The sequence below is a fragment of the Scyliorhinus torazame genome, chromosome 6 (assembly GCF_047496885.1).
Source record: "Scyliorhinus torazame isolate Kashiwa2021f chromosome 6, sScyTor2.1, whole genome shotgun sequence".
In the NCBI taxonomy this organism is placed as follows: Eukaryota; Metazoa; Chordata; class Chondrichthyes; order Carcharhiniformes; family Scyliorhinidae; genus Scyliorhinus; species Scyliorhinus torazame.
Window position 1 is genome coordinate 160,810,710 of NC_092712.1, and position 23,708 is coordinate 160,834,417.

General features: G+C 45.8%; 1 protein-coding gene across 1 annotated transcript in view; it reads right to left on the minus strand.

The window, feature by feature from the left end:
• Positions 1-23,708, minus strand: part of calcr (calcitonin receptor) — a 546,460-nt gene that overhangs the window by 247,978 nt on the left and 274,774 nt on the right. The window contains exons 6-8 of the mRNA XM_072509015.1: positions 23,125-23,284; positions 17,866-17,976; positions 831-943 (exon numbers count right to left, since the gene is read on the minus strand). Coding sequence (XP_072365116.1) covers positions 831-943; positions 17,866-17,976; positions 23,125-23,284 — 384 coding nt within the window. The remainder of the gene's footprint in view (positions 1-830; positions 944-17,865; positions 17,977-23,124; positions 23,285-23,708) is intronic.

Genomic DNA, 23,708 nt, shown 5'->3' on the forward strand with positions numbered 1-23,708 from the left:
GTCGGTGCTAATTGATAGAAGGATGCCAACTAAAAATCTGAGATATTAATGGGACTGATTAACATTAGCCCCCCTGTGATTGAGGAAATAAAGCATTAAAGACATTAAAAAAGAGGAATCAAAAGAAACTTGCTGAGTAGACATTTGCCAAAAGGTGAGTGACCACCATTTCATGAATAAACAAAGGATAGATTATTAGTGCCTTTTCTTTTTCTGTCACCCTTTCATTCCCGCCCCCGCGCATCACACCCTGGGTGCCACACCCGCCGCCAGCCCCCCCCCCCCCCCCCCACTGGCTCAAATACTAAATTGGCGCAGTGCTCCAGAGGTGAACTCTCTCTAATGTCTCTCTGTGCCTGATTTCATTGTTCTGGGCAAATGTAGTCTGGGATGATTTAAGGGCCTCAATTAGTCTCCAGGTGGGAAGGCCTCCTGAATGTCTAGCTGCCAACCCCCACACTTTTTCATTTCTTTAACTTTTTACAATTAAGGGGCAATTTAGCGTGGCCAATCCACCTACCATGCTCATTATTTTGGGGTTGTGGGGGTGAGATTCATGCAGACATGGGGAGCATGTGCTAACTATTGACAGTGACCCGGGGGCAGGGATCAAACCCGGGTCCTTGGCGTGTGAGGCAGAGACGTGCTAACCACTGCATCACCGTGCCGCCCGCCAAGCCCCAGCTTAATCAGGGGAGGTGAGAAAGTGGTGGGATTGCCAGTAGCTTCCGACCCAATCACACTTCCATGCCCTCCCACCCCTGAACTCTCCTCCGGGGGAGCATTAAGTTCCACCAATGGACGCTGATTTAAAGGCTGGTGAAACCTACCTTTATTTTATAATCTGTGAACTTGTTACAGAATGTATAGTTGGACCAAGTTCGATTGGTTTCTGGATGCTTAAACCAGTTCCCAGTTTCATCACAGTATTTTGTCACTTTTTCTGGAAAGAAAATAGAAAAAACTTCAGCAACTGTTCCAACAAGTGGAAGTGAACATAAACTAGAGCACATGTCTACGCTTGATAATCCAAAGTTGTTTTTATGTGAAGAAAATTGAATTATCCAAATTATTTGAATTTAGCAATGTAGATGTTACAATAAGTTGGGAATTTGGTGCTAAAAGTTTCTGCATCACTGATGTTGCGCTGACTGGCCTACGATTGAAAGGTTTACCCATCTGCTCTTTTTAAATCGAGGTATCGGATGCAATTTAATAGAAAAAGTTTGAAATGCTGTATCGGGCGTGATTTCCTTGGTGCTTCCTGTCAGCCAAGCCGGCGAGACCGCGGCCAGTATTTAACGGCACTTAGTGCCGGAAATGATCCCCCACGAGCTTCACAGGGAACTGGCTGTCCTGCCAGCTGATTTGCCTGGACCCTGCCCGCCAGCTCCCCCATGGGAAAGGGCCCAGAGAGGCGGCGGGGTCCAGACATCAGAGTACTCACCCACTATGAGGAACAGGCCCTGGAGATCATGGGGATGTCCGAGGATAGAGCAGTCTGTACCGCAGAGGTGAGGATCCACTGCCCCTTCACCCAGGTGACCTGTCTCCAGTGAGTCATTAATGACAGAAAAAATGGTCCTTCTCTCTCACTGACCACATGACCATTCTCTTGCAGTATTTCCATCTGATGGGGCCGGGCCATTGGGGGTCGCTCCCCCCTGCCACCTCAGATGGGAGCTCCGAGAATGCCACTGTTGAGGTGTCACAGTTGGCATCCCCACCCTCCATCAGCGCAGATGCACACCTTGGTGGGCAACAGTAGTGGACAAATATCAGGGGCAAAATCTGGTCTACACCACACAGTTGCTTATGCCCATCAGGTGGAGGCAGGAACACCCAGAAGAGTCAGTAGTCAGAGGTCTGCTGGATCCAAGGACTCAGCTGAGTCCCAGTCTGATGCCAAGCCCCTGGGCAACATTATCCCTGAGCTGATGCAGATACTAGGGTGCGGCCGTGTGAATAAGGAGGAGATGTCGGCGACACTCCGGCGAGTGCAGAGCTGATTGCAGAAGTCCCAAAGGCTACGGGCACAGGGGATGATGCTGAGCCAGTTGTGCTGGAGGATTCTACCCTGCACATTCATGCCCAGTCACATCAGGAGCCCCTCAACCTCCCAGCTCCTGCCGGAAACACCTGGGGGAGTGTGTTCAGATACCTTCCCCTGTTCCACACACTCACCCTCTATTGCGGCAATATCCCTTGTGCTGATGCCCAGCTCTTGGGTGTTGGTTCTTGGCTGCTGCCTATGTGTGTTGACACCCCAGGGTTCAGGCAATGTGTCCAGGCTTCACAGTTTGATTGGAATGCTTGGCAATAACACCTGTCTAGGACATGGCATGTGTACCCACAGGAATGCATTTGAGAGCGGTGAAGTTTTCACACATAACTAACAATGCCAATTCCTTATTATCAATAGTCTTCATCTGTGCAACCAGAGGTTGCTCACAGCCAAAGGAATTAAAGTGACCGTCAGCATATAGTCAGGAACATGACTCTGTCCTCAACGTGTTTGATGGGACGGACAGGCTGCAGCTATAGTTGCCCCCATTATAGGTCTACACAATTTGGGGGTTGGCCTTTAGGACCTGTGGACACTGAGCCCTTCACCACCCCTAGCCAAGGGGCAACCCCTGACCGATAGCGCCCAGCCCCATGACTCGGCCCACCTCCACCAGAGGCTCCCCCCACCCTCCGAGGCTTCCCCCACCCTCCCAGCACTGGAAGAGCAGCTCCAGTGCCCCTGGCTGCATTCCTGAAAACGCAAAGAGCTGCTTACCTCCACCAATCCCTTCAGCATCCATTGCGCTAGGTTTCCGTTTTTAAAAGTGTGCTAAATGACTCCCGCGTGACCTCTCGCTGGGAAGCTGGTTAGTTCCCGAGAGGCCATTAGATTGGGCTTCCATCTCGCTAATGAGATGGAGATTGCCCTTAATTGGCCTCAATTGGCTGTGAAACCACCCTGCCCTGTCTCCGACCAGTTGGAGGTCTCTAATGCCTGGTGAAACCCACAAAGGTACCGTCACGACTGGTTCACGTTTGTGTGAAACAGTACTAAATAATGGCCTGACTATTGGGAGCCTAATGCCTCATTGAAATATGCAGATCCGGATCTTGCCCAATAGATTCAGATCATGCCGGACAAAACGAGTCAGTTGACTTGTGACCGGTCAGGTGCGGAACCCGATTTGAGATTCTCGCGTGATTCACCCATTGTGCACAGATCTATGCCAGGTGCAACGGGGTCAGTGAATCGCATCGTAACCTTTGCAATCTCCAGTTCCCTGGCATCCACTTCCTCACAAGCACTGTCTTACCATCCTCCCAATATTTAATGAACATTAGATTGCGGCCAGAATGTCAACTTCCCTCAGTAACCTAGATTGCATCCCATCTGGACTGTATGACTTTGGAGGACAATGCTTCCCTTTTATCATCATTATCTCACCAATTATTGCTTCACAGGAATGTATTCAGACAATAATCAAAATCATGTCAAGGAAGGTGATATTAGGAAAGGCTTCCAACAGGTTAGTTAAAGAAGTGGATTTTAAGGAAGTTCTTAAAGAAGGAGATGCCTTTCCTTTATTGCTGCATTGGCAGCGTCATCTTTTCTAGCAAAGACATGTAAAGTGCTAACTTAGCTGTGTCCTCTATCTCCACAACAATCGTCCATAATTGGGTCCACCCCTCTTGAAATCGGCTATTTACAACTGACAGTATTCTGTCCTCTCTTGCTAAAACCTTCCTTGAAGAGCAGTTACAACAGAACAAAGAAAAATATGGTTAAAAAAATAGCTCCACAAATCCACCCTAACTAATTCGCTTTTGGAGAATGGCAGCAATTATAGCATCAAGAAATCAAACAAATCTGACTTTATAAAATGGAATGGTAGATGCTGGAAAATGGGACAATGTGCTCCCTAGGGTATCACCAAAATAATGGGTTTTATTGATATCAGATTTTCTACATTTCCTATATTTCTAATTGTAAAGAAATAAACAAGAATTAAATTATCTGCATTTTCAAAGCAATTCAGATCATATTTGCTTTGATAAATGAAGTAATAGATACTGATACTACTTTATCAGCAACTCTGCAGCAGTAGAAAAGGGAGCCAAGGGCATTAACTGCAACATTATGCACAGCAGACCAGCTAAGATAGAGATACTTCTTCATTGACCTCGTAAACATATTTATAATACTCTTTCAGAAAGTGTGAATTATTCATGTACTCAGCCATGAAGAGCTAATTGGCTTATTATGCAATACTAGCTTTTTGCCGTAGATTAGTTCAAGTCAATGTACTCCAATGCTATTTGAACCGTATATTCAGTCAAAAAAAAGTTAGAGATTTGATACAGAAGGAACTAGCTCAACCATCTAAAGAGCTCCGTCCGATCACTACAATTATGAGCACTGGATATCTCAAACTGGAATAAGAGGGGGTCTTTCTGGTTGCATCAGCAAATCTTCAAGAACAAATTTGCATTTATGCAGCATGTTTAACATAGAAAACAGGTCAGAGGCGCTTCACAGGAATGTATTCAGACAATAATCAAAATCATGTCAAGGAAGGTGATATTAGGAAAGGCTTCCAACAGGTTAGTTAAAGAAGTGGATTTTAAGGAAGTTCTTAAAGAAGGAGATGGATGGGGAGAGGCAATGAAGTTTAGGAAGGAAACTCTGAAGTGTGTGACAGCTGTAGCCATAACTGTAAGTGGTAGATAAAATGAATGGGGAATGTACAATAGGTCAGACAATCTCAGATTGGTGTAAGGGTGGAGGCTGTTATGGGGGTAGTGAGAGGGGAGGCCATACAGGGGCTTGAACACAAGTTTTAGAAGTTTGAGTTTGAGGCATTGGTAGACCAGGAGCCAGGGTACATCAGGAAACACAGGAGTGATAGCTGAGTGAACCTGAGGGGCAATGAGGCTGCTTTAGTAGTGGTAATTTAAATTTCTAGCTGTTGTTATGGGGATGGATTCTCCACTGTCCGCCGCCAGTAGTGTGTTTCCCGATCCATCAGGGAATTGAGCATCGGCCTAAAAATGGGATTGGCGCCCATTCAGTTGGGTCATTTGCACCCATTTGCATCCAATTAACAGGCTTGAAACCCGAATCTCCAGCCCGCCATGATGCTCCAGCCTTCTTAGCTGGGATTTCAGCAGGTGTGAATTGGTGCAGGTCTTTTCAAGCATGGCGCTGTAATGGTTAGTCAAGAGGGTCTGTGCATAACGGAAGTGCCCCCTAAAGTCCTTCCCCTCACAATTGAAATCCTGCCACCTACGACCAAACACCCCTCCCCCCCCCCATCAAACCACCACCCCCAGTTCCCCCATCAGATCCTTCCATAAGATCCTTAACAGAGACTCCCAACATAGATGTCTGCCTGAGGGCTGAAGAGTAGTCCAGGAAGTCCAGTGAAAAATCATTGTATTTTCACTTATCCATTCCTAACATCTGCTGCTTCAAACAAAAGTGTTTAAAGCAGCAGCAGTTACAAGTGTCAGAGGGTTCCTCAAAAGCCACATATACTTCAAAGGACTTGAAATCCCTTGACAGTCTTTGAAATACAAATGTTCCATTCAATTTTGCATAGCCATACATTGCATTAGCCAATGATTGACAGTTGTATTATTCCAATGACAGGCGCTTGGTAGATTGTTCATCTATTTTTTCCTTCATGCTTGAATGCATCTCTATTACCCTGTTTTGATGCTAGCCACAATGTTTATAAACACTTGCTATGAGGACAGCTCCTCACCACATCAAAAGCAGCTTCGTGTTTTGATTTCCCCTTTTTTCAGAAAGCACTTACCTGCTTTTGATGTTGTGTGGAGTTGTCAATCATAGCAAGAATAGCAGCCTGAAACCAGAATTCTGACAAAATCTCATGAGATCTTCCCCATGCATAACTTTACATGGAAAAGAAGAGGGTATTGCACCTGGGCACTGCCCCTAGCGCCAGCAGAGACCAGGAGCGAGTCTCTGCTGGCAGGAGCATTTTGTTTCCAGAATAGAGAATCCAGCCCATGATCTCACTAGAGACTAGTAACATTTTTTTTACAATCTGCAAACCCATGTCTTTACTAAAGCAATAAAACCACAAGGTTCATGGTTTAAAACAAAATCATTCTACTACACAAAATGTAAGAATATGCATACTAATAACCACAGTTAACTTTACTTTAAAACAAACTTCCAAACTCAACTTTCCTTCTACATTCATTTGACTTACATCTCCAAAACTCTCGTCAGGTATTTATCAAAAAATGGAAGATTAACCACTCGGTTTGAGAACTGGGTCAAAGATTTGTAGTCTGTGATCGTTTGGGCCTACCACTTATTTTCAACAACGCTTTCTCTTCAAATCTATTCCAATTGTCCCACAGCTGTATGGAATAATAAAGTTATTCAATGATCCTGCCTTCCCATTCAACAATTAAATGTAACCTGCTCAGAACTCTCCTGGTTCTAATATTCTTTAACTCTAGAATTTTGCACATAAACCTCTTCTCAGCTTGGCTGTTCCAGTAGAGCTCCATCCCCCCCCCCCCACGTTATCAATGTAATTTATAAAACCCTTTCAACCAGCACACATAGAATTTTGATTCAATTCTGCTTGCTCTGCAACGAGATTGTTCTCAAAACAAAGACAAACTGCTTGAACATAGAGCCATACCTAGGAACCCACTCACCCTAATAATAAGTCTGGTTCATTCTTTTCCTATTTTCCTCTCAGGCACTTTGGTCAGGTGATCATTTACTGGACCCCAACATAATTTTATAAGAACACTTCTTTTATAGAAATCCAGCTCATAAAGGGCCATCACCCCAAGATAAAATATAGATATTTCACTGAAAACACATGGTCCATCACACTGCTCACAGACAGTCCCATCCCTGCCATATCTTCTCATTCACAGAGGTACTGAACTTGCTCCCCTCAGCTTAGAGGGAGGTTTGCTCCTTTGAGCCCCCACTTGGCAGAGACAGTCTACTACTCTATCACCCCCAGATTACACAATCACCCCCCCCCGACCACCAACACTTTTAAATCTCCCTTCAGGTCACAGAGAAGTTCAAAATTGATTTAAAATTAGGGAAGTGCATTAATGTGTGGCTGAATCAGTATTACCCATTATATGCCATAATCAAAAATCTAATTACCTTAAGGGTGTCCCCACCCATCACTTACCTTGCTGGGCAGCTATGTGCTCCACCTGCACAAAGCCAAGAAGGAATTCTCACCTTAGAATGGAACGCAATCAGGATATTTTAACCTCAATAGTGCATGGATTTGTGTTGGGTGAGAAGTTAAAATTATAAAGATTTCAAACGTGGCCCCAAACTACTTCTAACCTTTTGTTTTTAACAGAGGTCAGTCAGTCAGTAAAATATTATACTGTGTCCATTTTTACATGCTTTTTATTTTTATCTATTTCAGCTGGGTTTTCTGGGCCTTGCGAAACTGGGGGTATAAAAGATTGCGAGAAGAACTTGTCACACAATGCAAGTGCATTTACGGAACTGTTTATGGGCCAAGAGGGGTATTTTCTTCAAATCAAGCTCAACAAACATAGCTGCTTCCCTCCACATGATTCCCCAACACCATCCATAATATCTCACCCTTCCTGAAATCACCCTATGCTCCACCCTATGATCAACCACTGGTATCGCCCTCCACCCACAATCTCCCTGCCCTTCATAATGATCATCCTCCACCCCCACCACAATTTCTTCCCTCGATATACTCTGCTGCCTTATTACATAGTTTATCAAGTAAAACAAACAAGAAGTCATTGCATCAGGTGGGCTGTTGGGTGGAGACTTGATGAAAATAATGAAAATCCATCATTTGACTGGGAAGCCTGTACTTCTGGCCTTTCCATCCAGAATAACTATGTCCCTGCCTCCCCATACGTATCTGGGCCAATGTGTCCTAGTCGAGCCATCATTTGTGGCCCTTCTGTTGATTTCACACCAAAATTATGGAGGGGCGTCTGTGACTTGTGCCTTGTGTGAACATAAGAACTCGGAGCAGGAGTCAACCATTTGGCCCCTTAAGCCTGCTTTACCATTTAGGAAGATCATGGCTGATCTGATTGTGGCCTCACCACATCCACACACCCTAATAACCTTTGACTCGCTTGTTAGTCAAGATTCTATCTACTTCTGTCTTAAAGTTATTCAATGACACTGCCTCCATCCCACTCCAGGGAAGAGAATTCCAAAGATTCACGACCCTCAGAGAAAAACTTCCTTCTTCTCACCATCTTAAATGAGCGACCCTTATTTTTAAACTGTGCCCCCTAGTTCTAGTCTCTCCCACAAGGGGGAAACATCATTTAAGTATCCACCCTGTCAAGTCCCCTCAAGATCTTATATCACCTCTCATTCTTCTAAACTCAATGGATGCAGGGCAGAGGTTCTGCTCCTCAAATGGCACCACAGTCTCAGAATAACACTACAGTATCCCCCTCCCCCCCCCCCCCTCCTCAAATCACTGGCAAGCCCCTCCCTCCAAGTGAACGATATCCCATATGGGCTCACCAAATTCACCTCCCCTTTAGGCCCCTCCCCCACTCAGCAGCCTCACCCTTAGCCTTCCCTTCAGACCCCCCCTCCCAATCCTCACCCCTTGGCAGTGCCAACCATGGACTCCGAGGGGGTCCAAGGGCATCTGTCCCCACTCTATACTTACCTCCAAGGTGTAAAGTGGGGTCCTTCAGGTGTGATGGGGGTCTGGGGGACTTAGGCTGGGCTAGGCTGAAGGGGCTGGACTAGACTGAAGGGCCTTGCGTCGGTGTCTTTTCCAGGATGGGGGCCGTGTGGCAAATGTTCTCTCTGTAGCTTTGAAAATCATTATATTGTCTTTCTGCATGTCAATTTTAACTATAATCTCTCTGACATGTTGGAATCCTTTGATGTCTCTCCCAGCATGTCAATATCAATGATCTGTCAGATAAAGGTGAAAGTCTCTCTTTTGATGCATTGGAAACCTTTGATGTTCTTTTTCCACACTCAATTTAATTCCACTTTAACTTTTTCAAGTCTCTGGACTAGCTGAGATGCTGGAAAGCTTTGAATTGCATTGCTTACATTCAATTTCACAGTCCATTGCCGTTTACAAGCCTCTTTATTCATAGGTCCAAGGTATTTCAAAGGAGCAATTAACTTTGTTTCTTTTTATATTGCTTCATGATCTACTAACTCTGAAGTGCTTCCTCTTTTGTGCAGGTGTTGTTTCTAATAGCAGTTTTATTTTAAAGATGCTGTTCATGTATTCTTGAAGAGCTTCCCGAAAAGACCAGGAAGTGTGTCTGAGTGCTACCTCCCTACCTGGTCTTTCGAGGAAAATCATTAGAACAAAGAAACAGCATTCCAGAATTAATGGTCAAAAAAGAGCTATTAAAACAATGAAAGCTAAACCCTGCTTTGAAATAGCATGTACCTGTCAATCAAAAGGCTTGTAAACGGTAATGGACCATGAAATTGAATGTAAACAATGCATTGGAAAGCTTTTATGCTTCTCAGCATGCCAAGAGGCTTGAAATGTTAAAGGGGAATGAAATTGACTGAAGAAAGCACTTCAAATGTTTCCATCACATCAAAGGGAAGGCTTTCAACTTCACCTGACAGATGGTTGAAATTCACATGCTGAAAGACAGTTTAATGATTTTCAAAGATACAGAGTGAAGACCATTCACATGGTCTACATTCTGGGAAAGACCCCCGGCCAGAGCCCCTCCAGCCCAGCCTGAGCCCCCCACTACCCCCCACCTACCCTGAAGGACCCCCTTCAACACCCTGGAGGGTGCTCCTTTCCCACCCACCTCAGAGTACACAGCGCCTGGTCCCCGTTTGTCGGGACCAGAAGAGATTGGCACTTGTGAGACTTCCAGCTGGGAGGGTGGGTGCATACTGAGAGGGCAGAACATCCAGCCTTAAACCCAGTAATTATATTTAAATGCCTGTAGATCAGCTGTAATCAGGTTATTTTCCGCTCTGGCCGAGAACCTGATCGGGCCAGGTCGAACTGGCCGGGAGACGTGCAATGGATTTGACGCCCAGCGAGACTCCCATTTTGGCATTCATGCCCAGTTCAATGGGCATTTGGGAATACCATCTGGGCTTGTGGTCCCGAGGAATGTAGCCTGTATTTTTAAACAAAGCCATGTAGTATTAGGCTTTAATGATTAACCATATCTGTCGGGCAGAACATCTGTTATGGATAAAACTTTACTTTCCTGACATTATGGTAGGAAGTGTTATGAACACCTGTCTTTTGTGTCTTTAGTATCCTTGGGGCTTGGATTAAAATATGATGTGAGTGTTTACAATGGGTTGTGTAATTGGTAAAGGGGTGTAACATTGTTTATAACTTATCTGTACCTACAAGGATGTGTCATTTGTTCACAGCTGAATGTACCTTCAAGACCCAGGGAGTACATGATGGAAATTTGTCTTCAGTTTACATCACTCTAACTACACAAGTGGGGTGATACTAGATGGCCCTCACCATAAACCATTGAGAGAGGTTAATATGGACTATTTCTAAATAAGGGATAAAGAACAGGCAGAAGTTGGGATAAAAGTTGGAAAGTCTTTGGTGGCACAATTTTACAATAGCATCTGTGATATAATTCTTTTGAGACATAGTTTAACATATCATCACTTCAGAGTCAAAGGAATAAAGTAATTGCCTGTGCTGGCAGTACTTAAGGAATCCTAGGACCTTGAGGGATGAGAATCATCCATAGTGTCTTCACTGTTTTTGTTGGATATAAATAACACATTGCTTAATAAATTCTACTGAAGTTATAAAAACTAACTATTTATACCTTGTTAGGTCAGGCACAACTGAGGACCACATTGTTAGAAATTAAGAATTCGGAACTTATATATTTAAAATAATTGGACTTTGTACTGCAAAATCCCTAAACTTACAGTGACACCAACATGGATCAGATGTTCTTAAAGGCTAAAACTGAATGATTATTTGTGAAATTGAGGAGAAGCTTCATCTAATTAGTCTGATCAGCTTTTTAGATTCATAGAAGAGAACCCGTAAGAGGAGAGCTGGTCTAAAGCCACCAGGCCAGTGAATAAGATGCCATTTAAAATATGAGGTACAATTTGGGTCAGAAATGTGGGACTAATATCAGAGAAAAGATGAAAAATTTAGGCCTCAATTTTCTGGACCTGTTCGCCGTGGAAGAAAATCCCGTTATGGCCGTTAATTCACACGGGAGGGCCATAATGGGATTTGAGGCAGTGAGATCTCAGTTTGAGACCTCCCCAACCTGGCCAGCAAAGTAATGGGGTATGGGTGTGAACCTGATTGCCATGAATTGAAATGCATTTTAATATTCAAAAACGGCTTAACGCCATTGTTTTCAGAGTCATCAGAGGCAGTACTATTGATTGCCAGCAGGTTGGCACTGTAAGGTTAGAAGTTCCAGGGGTGGGACCAGAGGAGGGGCCAGGGGCAGGGCTCTAAGGAACCCCATCAGTGGTGTCCCCATTATGTTGGGAGGTGTGTGTGTGGGGGGGGGGGGGGGGGGTTGGCGATTATGGGGGAGGGACCTGTATAGCAATGTGAGTGTGAAGACTTAAAATGGGGGGGTGTCCTGATGCTGGTGAGGATGGGGGTAAGGTGGGGAGAAGGGTACCCTGATGCCTGCATGGTGTTTGGGAGGTGGGGAGGTGATCCAACCACAGAGGTGGTTGACCCTCTGAGTTGGAAAGTTGAGGGTGTTCCCTTTGTCTGTCAAGTGTCCCGATTCCGAGGAAGGGGGGCCTTTAGCTCCACTTTGCGATCGAGTCGCCCTTCAAAAATAACATCCTGATCTCAGAATCCTGACTTTGCCGGCAGGTTCCCCACAGCTCGCTGTGTGGTCCTAACCAGCACTATGAAATTGTAGAGTGCCGTTTGATCTGGCTGGAAAAGGCATCTGTGAAACTGGTGAATTTCACACTGCTTTTCTTGCCTGATCCAGCACTGTGTGCTATTTTTGGAAAATTCCACCCCTAGGGTTTTTTAACTTTCCAATAAAAGCTATGCAGGCTGAGCAATGGCATTGTTGAGTGTATGCACTATCTGTCCAGATTCTGAGGTGTGAGTTCTCTTCGAGGACTATTTGACATTCACTCGGCAAAGAAGAGCAAAAAGAGTTGAAGGTCGAGTGAGCATTTGAACTGATCAGTTATGCAGCTGTAGTTATTTTTTGTGTCCAAGGAGAAGGTGAAAGAGGCAAAAGGAAGTTTGGGGATGAAGAAAGTGTTTAGGAAAAAGTAAGTTGTGCGACACACAGGAAAGCTAAAATGCTGTGTGAAAACGAAAACCTGCGTGTGAGTAAGTTTCTGTACTTTATTGAACTGTCCCATTCGATTTTCCTTTTGTGTCTGCAAGTCACTGTCTAGGCCGGTATTCTCCGCTATCCGGCGGGGAGGGCCGTACCGGCGCCGAGGAGTGGCGTGAACCGCTCCGGCGTCGGGCCGCCCGGAAGGTGCGGAATCCTCCGAAGGGCCTCCGCCGACCGGCGCGAGTTGGCGCATGCACGGGAGCACCAGCGTGTTATGGCAGGATTACAGCGCAGGGGGGTTGTTTCCGCGCTGGCCATGGTGGACCATTACAGGGGCCGGCGCGGAGGGAAAGACTGGAACAACACGATTCCCGCCCCCGCCGAAAAACCGGCGCCGGAGAATCCGGCAGCCGGCGGCGGGGTGGGATTCACGCCGCCCACTGGTGATTCTCTGGCCCGGTGGGGGGTCGGAGAATCCCGCCCCTAGTGTGTGTGTCACTGAACTAAATTGGTTAACCCTCTGTAGTCTGATCCTGCACGTTGTTTTAAAGTTGTTGGTTGTTAAAGTTGTATTCTAATTTGGTTTAAGTGAGAATTAAGTTAGCATAAGTGAAGGAGAATGGATGGATGTTTAAGTTGTTAATGCAATTACTTTGTTCTGGCAAGAGAAACAAAGAGAGGGTGGGGGACTTTAGGGGGATAAAGTATTCGCGCCTCCCACCGAGGATTCTCTGACCCGGCAGGGGGTCGGCGAATCCCGCCCAATGGGTATTGAGACTCAGGAGCACATGATTGTTCTTGCAAAACTCAAAGCTTCTCCACTTTTAATATTAAATACAATATATTGGAATTTGAAAACAAACAGCTTTGAGCTTGGAATAATACCGGGTACTCTTCAATGGAGAATTTGGAGGAAAGAAAGGGGGCTGGAGAATCGGCTCTGACACCAAAATTGGGTTGACGCCGGTTCTGCGCTGAAACGGCATTCTCCGAACCCCCCAACTTGACAAAATCACGGCACGCGCCATGCGGCCCGGAATTACAGTATGCATCTCATTATCTGCCCCGACGACCAATCCTCCGTGGCTTCAGCGATTCTGCACCTCGGATGGGCCGATTTCCCATGGCGTGTTTCTAACATCCTTTAAAAAATCGTGAAGCCGGCTGAGGTGGCTGCGAGAGGAGGTGGGAGGTGGCGTGGGAGGACTGCGGGCTCTTGTATCAGACAGCGGTCGTGCTTTCTGAGGGGAGGGAGTGGGGAGGGGTGGGGGGCCGGACGCGGGGCGGCGGAGGGGCGGGGAAGGGGATGGGGGCTAGGCCAAACAGCTGGGGAGCCCCTGAGACAATGGCCGTATGGGTGGGTGTCCTCCTCCTCGCCGGCCACCCCACTCAACCAGCGACACCCACCGGGGGGCTACCCAGGGACCCACCGATGACAGCCCCTAGTGAGGGCTTTGCCATCAAACGGTGGACCTGGCAACAGGGACGGACGCCAGGAGCGGGGGCACCGACAGGGCTGGGGTGCGGGGGTGGGGGGGCATGGATGGCCAGTGCGTGTTATATTACTGGTTTAGTAATATATTTCGTCACTAGTTGCTGTTTATCCAGAAGGTCTGATGGTGCGAGACTCTACAGGATAGTCATTCCAATGCCTGAAGAAGCCTGAGTTTTCAACTTAAAGCAAACTAATTTTATGAAGTAACGATCAATTATAATTGAGTTTGACACTCCAAAGAACGATCACTTGTAATCAAGTAATTAAATATTCATGTATTAACTGATTCAAAACTATGCGTTCTAACTATGCTGTGATCTATCTCTCATACACTACTGCTGTCTCGTCACTTCTGGTTGGAAAGAGACCAAGATCATCTAGGAGCTGATACTTATAGTGGGATTGAGTGGTGCCCTCTAGAGGTAGTGTTACAGTTAGATGTTATAATTAATCCTTTAGTTATCTACATATATACATAACATTACATCCCCCTTTTGTTTTTACATTTCTTTCTTGTTTTAACAAAGGAAAAATGTATAACAATATTAAAACAAAAGCGTAATATGTATAACTTTGTACAGAGCAAAATGAGTAACCATTACACAAATTGACTGTTAAGTATTTACAAGTTCAGTCTGTTAGATTTCTTTCATCGTCTCAATGATCTTCTTGTTGCAAACTCTTGGTTGGCTCTTAAATGTTGCTCGTTGTGTCTTTACTTAATTTGCTCTGTTTCTATAACCTTTGCTCTAGAGTCGCCAGGTATCTTTCTGATACCACCACGAGGTTCAAGTTCAAGTGCTGATCAATAACTCAATACACCAGTTAGTAAGTTTCAAATCAAAACACATTTATTATACACAGTCAATCACTACTCATGCATAAAACTCTACTATCTCTAACACTAAAAGGCCTATACTTAGCTTTGGAACTGGCCCACCAGATCAGGGTAACAAATGGCCTTTCTTTCAATTCTGAGTCTGCAGGCTTCAAAGCTGGTATAGACTGATAGCTAGGAGCGCCTATCTCGTAGCGTGCGTTGACTGGAGACTTACTTGGTTGATGCAGCTACTAGGCAGGTCACGGTCAAGGGTTGTTTCGAGCTGCTGAGAGACCCTGCCAAGAAGGACGAATTGAACTTGGGGACTCTATTTTATAATCCCCAGGGGCTTCGCGCCCTTTTGGGCGGACCCCGTATCTGGTTCCAAGCGATTGTATTACGTTCTGATCACTTGGATCGATTTCTCCAATACTGGAGCGGTTCCCTGATCACTGGGCAGTTCCTAAGTGTCCGTTGGCCTTCCTTTGTCTTGGCTCCTGCTGGCGCCGAGGAGTCTGGCTTGGCCTTGTTTACCGTAACTGTTTCCAATTGTTCCCGGGGATTTCTCATTAATATGCAGATGGTTGTTAGTTTCAGTGCTGTCTGGGTTCCTGCAAGTTCTGATACACAGGAAACTTTGCACCTGCTTGTTTTCCCTGCGTTGACTGAATTTCCCTGCATTCTTTGCCGATCTCCATTTTAAAGTCGGGAAGTGGCCAACCCAGGTGGCTACATTCTTCGTGGATGAGGTGGTGATACTGATGTCTTGACAGTTCTTTGCATGTCATTGGTACTTTCGTTGTTGGTTAGCGTATCTTGAAAGATAGTTTCGTTGAGTTGCAAGTCTGGAAAAAATTTCTGTGGTTATATTTTTTGAAGCGCTCTACGATTTCTATGTAAGATGTTACCTTCAGCTGTCTTGATTATATATGATCTTGGTGCTGCTTGTCTTATGATTCTGGCAGGAGCACATCAACTTCCATCAGGTATCTTGATCCTAACGGTGTCATCTGGAGATAATGAGTCCAGAGTGGTTGTATGCATGTCATAGTATAATCTTTGACGATTACGTAGCTGTTGCATTTTCTGTATCACTGGCAGATGATCTGGATTTGGAAGATGTATCGTTGTTCTCAGATCCCGATTCATTAGCATGTGATCCGGTGACAGACCTGTTGATAAAGGAGTTGCTCGATAGGATAGCAGCGCACGATGGATGTCGGAAGCAGAATCCAGAGCTTTATTAATTAGATGTTTTACGATGTGTATTCCCTTTTTCTATCTTCCCGTTCGACTGTGGGTAATGTGGACTTGATGTCTTGTGTTTAAAATTGCTGCAGAAGCTTGCAAACTGGGCCCAGTCGTTGCTGTGGAAACGCGGTCTGGCTGTCATGACAATGGTTGGTATTCCATGTTGGAAAAAGGTTTCTTTGCTTGCTTTTATTACAGATTTGGAGGTCAGATCAGGTAACTTCAATACCTCTGGATAGTTTGAATAGTAGTTGATAATGAGCACGTAGTCACGACCATTGGAATGAAATAGGTCAATACCTACTTTGGCCCAAGGAGAGGTTTCCAACTCGTGCTGCTGTTGAGCCTCCTTGCACTTTGCACACTGGAACTTTTGACACGTCTCATATCCCAACACCATGTCAGTGATGTCCCTGTTTATGCCTGGCCAGCAGACCGCTTGTCTAGCCCATCGCTTACACTTTTCAATTCCGAGGTGTCCCGCATGAATCTGTTAAGTATCATGGGCCTGAGACACAGTGGAATGACTATCCTGTCGAGTCTCAGAAGTAGACCATCTATTATCGTCAAATATGCATGAACGTTGTGAACTGAGGATATTCCCTTTTGGCCACCCATTATTGATATGGTGAATGACACGCTGTAGCAATGCATCCTTTTTAGTCTCCTCTCAAATTAAGTTGATTTTTTCATCCGATGCTGGAAGATTGTCTGCACATAGCGGTACCTGAGATTCAATATGTTGTGCAAATTCAAGTGGTTCTCTTTGCGAAGTGATTGAGCGAGATAGTACATCTACTGTGATCAGATCTTTTCCAGGTGTCTAGGTGAGATGAAAATCATATCTTCGGAGCTTCATTAGAATTCTTTGGAGTCATGTTGTTGAAATCCTTCTGAATAATATGGTCTATGACCCGTCTCTCCAGTGAAAGTGGATAATCCATAGACGTAGTCATGGAACATCAGTATGCCGGTTAGTACATATATCCATATCATTACTGGGCGCGCGGTGACAACCGGGCCCACCATGTAGCCCATGTTACCTGGTTGTGCACGGGTGTATGCACCATGATGACATGTTTTCCCCTCAGCCCCTGCAGATAATCATGTTTGGTCAGCAACCAGCAATGTTGGCCGCCACGGCGGCAGCCGCTGCCCTGCATGCAGCCCTGTGGCAGCGTGAGCAGGGGCGGCTCAGAAAAGAGACGGAGACTGCAGCAGAAGAGCAGGTTGCAGAGGGGCAGGTGCCAACTGCTCAGGCTGGAGGGCCGCCCACCCGACAAGCCGAGGAGGAGGTGGTGCCAAGGAAGCGACAGATGAGGCCACCCGTATACCGCAACCTATGAGGACATACCGGACTGGCCATGCAGGAGGGGACTGCGGATGAGCAGTGAGACTGTGCGACACATCTGCCACATGATGGCACACCTGGCACCGGATGGGAATTGGGGGACGACACCCGCTACCGGTGGCTGTCAACGTGACGGTGGCCCTCAGCTTCTATGCGACGGGGTCGTTCCATGCCGAGTGGGGATCTGTCCGGCATTGCCCAGACTTCGGCGCACAGGTGCATCCGTGCCGTGATGGACGCCCTGTATGCCGTGGCGGACCGGTACATCCAGTACCCAGTAGACCGCGCCCACCAGGGTGCCTGGGCAGCAGGGTTCGCTGCTGTTGACGGGATGCCCCGGGTCCAGGGGATAATCGATGGGGTGCATATCGCCCTGCTCCTACCGGTGGATAACAGGCTGCTGTTCACCAACCAGAAGGGGTACCACTCCATGAACGTTCAAGTGATCTGTGACCACGAGATGCGGATCTTGCACGTCTGCGCCTGCTGAAGATGACATTCAGCATGGATTCAATGGGCAGCAATGAGATTAGTATTTTGTCTAGAATTTCTTTCATAATAAATATTTCATGGGAATAGAACAGCCGTAGCATCCTCAGGAATTGTAATAGGACAAAGATGTAACTTTCTTACCAGTTTCATCAAAGTCATTAAAGTGGTTTGGGCAGCTCTGCAAGCTTAGTGTTCCAGCTGGTGTATCATCCCAGCATAACCATCCATCCCAGGTTCTGTTACAGTATAGACCTGGAATGTCAGAAACAAAAGGCGAATATCTAGTGTTATTCATAACAACAATTTGTATTTATAAAGTACCTTTAATGAAATAAATCATCCCAAGCTGCATCACTGGAGCGTTACAGAGTAAATTTGACACAGCCACATAAGAAAATATTGAGACAGATGAGCAAAAGAGAATTCCAGGACTTATTTCTTTGGCAGCTGAAGGCACAGACACACATGGTGAAGCAATTAAAATTGTGAATGTTCAAGAGACTAAAATTAGAGAAGCACAGATATCTCAGAGGGTTGTGAGTCTGTGGAAGTTTACAGAGATAGAGGTGGGGTGAGTTATGGTGGCATCTGAAAAGAAGAATGGGAATATTAAAATTGAGGTGCTGTTTAAGCAGGAGCCAGTGTTGGTCAGTGAGCTCAGGGATGATTTGTGAAAGAAACTTCGTGAGAGTAAGGACATAAATAGCAGCAATTTGGATGACCTCAAGTTTACCAAGGTTGCAAACAGCCTGAGTGAGCCTCATACCGTTCTCAGGAAAATGGATGTAGTTGACAGCCAGATTTTTGTAACAGGGACCAATGACAATCGCTTCCATCTTTCCAATAGTTTCTTTGAGAAAGATTCTGCTGGTTTACACTGGATGTCAGATAGGCAGTCTGATAGTTTAAGGCCAGTGGAAGAGTTGAGAAATGTGGTGGCGAGATAAAGCAAGGAGTTACCAATGGTTTTGTGAAAGCTAACACTACTTTCGGAAAATGTCACCCCGGAACAGTATGTAAATGTGAAATAGGAGGGGTAGATGTACACTCATAGTGTCAGAAGTGTAGTTGGCAGATAGGAGTGTACATAACTTGAGGCATGAGCTCATAGCATGAAAACCTTGCTAAGAGACAGACAGCATATGGAAATACTTCTGCATGCTTAAACATATCTCTCCTTGTACACTACTTTTAAGAATGTAAACGGGATAGAACATCTCTGCTTCAATCTTACACAGACAAGAATAAACATCACATGACCCTGCAAACCAAGTGAACAAGGTTCCTTCCACAAACACACTAATTAATGTCAAGGCATCACTGATGTCAAGAATGACCTAAAAATGGGCCTATACTGTGATATATTGACACATACGGCATAGATGAGAGCCCCATGGTAGCGACATCTGAGAACAGTGGGGGAAGGGACAATGATATCACACCTGATTGACAACAACACAGTTCATCATAAAGAGGAGGCATACACAAGAGGAGGCGTGAAATGGCTGCGATTCTATTTATATTGTACAGATCTATGTTCTATGTTGTGAACACCTGTGCCATCGTTGTGCTCCTAAATGTTTTAACTGTTCCAACCCTACGCTACATCTGGGTGCATCCATGATATCTGTAGTGGAGATTTTGGCAGCCTGCTGACTGCTATGCCCTGTTGCCTGTGATGTCTTTGGCGGGGGTCCTCTGGTGGACCCTGGCTTGTTTTGGGCATCCTGTTGTGGAGCAGCTGCACTCGTTTTGGCCATTGCAAACTGAGAAGTGCAGCTGACATCAGGCCTTCTCAGAGGTCCCGAGAGGTAGGGCCCACTTCTAGTTTTTGAGATCCCTAGCCATAATAAAGAAATGCGGATACATGAAAACAAAATAGGGCACCAAAGAAAGTGAGACATTGGCCACAATTTAACGGAAATGAAACCAGAATACCAATTTGGGTGCGCTTAGCCGGGTATTTCCCGGCGCTTGCAGCACCGAGATCGACCTCGCTATTAAACAGAACTCTGCTTCATTTCTGGGCATTGTCAAGCAACGCCCCACTGAGGCCGCACTTAGGCTCAATTCCTGCACTAAAGAGCTCAGCTCGACAGTGCAGGAAGAGATTGCGGTGCCCCCGGGCCCCCACTGTGTCCTCCGGAACCACCAATGACTCAACTTACTAATTAGGGGGTCCTTGAGCCCCCCACACCCTACCTCATAATGCAGGACATACCTGGCCCGATCCCCGGCATGGGCAAGATGCCACCTGGGCAGCTGAGTACTGCCAACCTGGCACTGTCCTTTCCAGCCTGTCAGTGCTACCTGGGCACCCTGACATTGTTGAGGTGGCACACAAGTGGCACTGCCAGAGTGCCCAGGATGCACTGCCACCCGAGTCAGGTGTGATGAGGGAATTAGATTGTGCCCATTAAATTGAATTTTTAAAAATTTAACAAATGCATTTCTAGCCTTTTTCTGTGCAAATGCACTAATTATTGAGAAAAATCTAGCCTTCGTGCAATATCACAGTTGATATTAAGCATGTCGAGACCATTCAAATGCTTTTGTCCCATAGTTTTTTTAAAATTAATTGAGAGTGTCCAATTCATTATTTTCCAGTTAAGCGGCAATTTAGCACGGCCAATCCACCTACCCTGCACATCTTTGGGTTGTGGGGGCGAAACCCACGCAAACACGGGGAGAATGTGTAAACTCCACACGGTCAGTGACCCAGAGCCGGAATCGAACCTGGGACCTCAGTGCTGTGAGGCAGCAGTGCTAACCACTGCACCACCATGCTGTCACTCTTGTCCCATAGTTGAACGGTGACAGTTCTTTACCTGTTTCAACACATTGAAAATACGCTCACCTGAAGCCACTGATGCAGGCAAACTGACAAAAATACGTGATGCAATTGTGATATTAAGAAACACTCCAGAGAGGGAGGCCAAGCTCAAATATTTCTTCAAGCAATTCCTTGGGCTTGCAATCCAGAGAAGTGTGCTTTCATTCTCAGTGCTTTATACTGAAAAACTATCCATGATATAGAGTTACTGTGAATGAATAGTATGACAACTTCAACCATGTGCCAGCTCTGCTGCCTTAGCACATGCATGTACTTACACCCTCCTTCACACACCAGTAGGACAGGCTGCGCAAACGCTGCCTGGTGTATAATACGGAACAGCAAAACCTATTGTCTACATTTGAGGCCCCGTTGCGCTTTCGGCCCAGGTATGATTGCCCTTCTGGTGCCCCTCTGATTGTTCCAGGCTGCCACCCCTTACTGATATTCCTGTAGTTGCTGCAGCTCTAGCAGCTGGTTACAGAGTTCAGAGGCTCCTCATCTGACTCAGACTCAGCAGATTCCTGGCCTCCAGCAGTCCTCCAAGTACAGGCCACCTTGGATGTCAGGGGCTGGTTTAGCACAAGGCTAAATCGCTGGCTTTTAAAGCAGACCAAGGCAGGCCAGCAACACGGTTCAATTCCCGTACCAGCCTCCCCAAACAGGCGCCGGAATGTGGCGACTAGGGGCTTTTCATTTGAAGCCTACTTGTGACAATAAGCAATTTTCATTCATTTCATTTCATGTCCCTGCCTCTGCCTGCTGTGGCCCAGATTGTGTGTTGTCCACACCAGATTAAGACGTCAAGCCTGCTCTAGAACTAAGCCCCACCAAGGTGTGTGTCTCTGCACTACTGGAGGGTGTGGGTGAGCACTGTGATGAGTCTTCAATGGTGCCGTCCTCTGATTACTTATCTGTGGTGTTGTAAGGTCTTGAATCAAGAGCCTGGCTGGTTGAGGCCATCGGCTGCTTGACAGAGGTGCCTCTGAAAGAAAGTAGAGATAATTAGTGCACAGCAGGTGACTCTAAAACAGAACAATGCACTCACAGAATGATTTTCTGAGGGATGAGTTGGTGTTAGTGGCTATGTGCCACTAACCTTACCATCACCGCAGGGATAATCAGCAACTTCTCCGACCAGTTTGATGGCTCTGTTCTCGAAGTTAGTGAGGACCTTGTGTTCTGGCAGTCTAACCCTGATCTGAACCTCTGCCTGTGATTGTGCGTGAGTTTGTCCTGTATAAAGACAGATGGAGCATGTGAGCAGACCACATGGCAGGACAGATCATAAGGATGCCTGACTTGTTTGAGTGCTGAGTGGAGCCAGGCACGGAATGGGGGCACAAGCTCCAGAGGAGATGCGCACAGATAGAGATGTGGGAATGTGTGAGAGAGAGTAAGTGGTTATGTCTCTTGAGCTGGCAGTGAGTAAGAGGCCAGTGATTGCCTGATGGGATTATGAGTGCAATGAGATGTTTGACTTACCCTGGTGGCACAGGTGAGATCCTTCATCCTCTTTCTGCACTGGTTGGCTAGCCTCTTCTGTACTGCTTTGACACTGACCATCACTACCACCGTCTGCCACCGCCAAGTGGAGTGGTGAGGTTGGTGGACCACCTTCAGCAATAATGGGGGTAGAGGACATCATGGTAGGCCTTGACTGCATCCAGTAAGGAGTCAGTGGATATTTGTACAGCATGATTTCTATTCAGAGCCGTGACTTCCGAGAAACAGTCCTGTGCTTTTTTTTTATTCGTTCATGTCATGTGCTGGCTGGGCCAGCATTTATTGTCCACCCCTGAGGGCATTTACCACTCAACAATATTGCTGTGAACCTGGAGTCACATGTAGGCCAGACTATGTAAGGACAACAGATTTCCTTCCCTAAAGGACATTAGTGAACCAGATGAGTTATTCCGATAATCGACAATGGTTTCATGGTCACCATTTAGATTGTTGGTTCCAGGTTTTTCAATTGAATTCTAATTGCACCATCTGCAATGCGGGATTCGAACCCAGGTGCCCAGAGAATGACTCTGGCTCTCTGGATTACTAGTGGAATGACAATACCACTACACCACTGAATCCCCTGCAGACATTGACAAAGTTGTGCATAGGCGGTGTTTAAATATGGTGCCCAGAGTGAAGAATCAATGAGCTCACAGCGGGGTAGGCAAATCGGAAACCACTCGCATGCGATCCAACTTGTTCCTGTGCAAATATAATGAATGGCAGTGGGAAGTGGATGGTACGGCATGAAAACTCACCATTGCAGCCAGCGGGATAAACAAAGTTTATCACACCCGCCGCCTCGCTTAGTGCACTGAGGGGCAAAATCCCTCCCAAGGAATTTGGAAAGGAAAGGGATTTTGAGATGGGACAGTAATTTGCACGGACGATGGGGTCAGAAGTCTTTTTTGGAGGAGAGATTGATGATGATAGAATTGAAGAAGAGGAAGTACCTGAAGAAATAGAAAAATTAACAATATCGGCTAATATGGAAGGGAAGGTGCAATTTAATCAATCATGTTATTAAAGAATGCAAGTGCTACCAACTTGTCTCTTACCTGGTTTATTATATGAAGCATCCCTGACCATTTTTTCATAACACTTAAACTGTGCATTCATTATCTTTTGCCTTATTAGATTTTCTGCAGTCTCAACAGATGATGGTTCAGTTGTAATTTCATCATAATTTTCAGTCGATGCAAAACTTGACATAGTTCTCTGTGAGATAAAGAGAAGGTGCATGGTGTTTTAATGTAACTGCCAAAAAAATCATTGCCTGCTAATTCCTCAAATTAGTCACTGAATCAAATCTCATTAAGAACTGTGAAAATTGCTGGTCAAAGTGAATTTTCTATTCAATGTCGGCTTCAATGACTCTGTTAAGACTTCAATCATAACACTGTCTAGCATTGTGGAATGCATCTCCAACCAGCTTTACTGAATGATTTACTGCAGTTGTACTGACTTCCTCTCTGTGCTGGTGTCAACCCATTCACTTTGAACAGAGCACCAGGTCATTTTAAAAGTGCAGAAATTTATTACAAGTATCTTAAAAGTTCATATGGGAAGAGTGCTGTTTGGAAATTTACCCTTATTTAATGCTATAAAAAAAGTTTCATTTGGGGGAAGCCAGTGATAATCT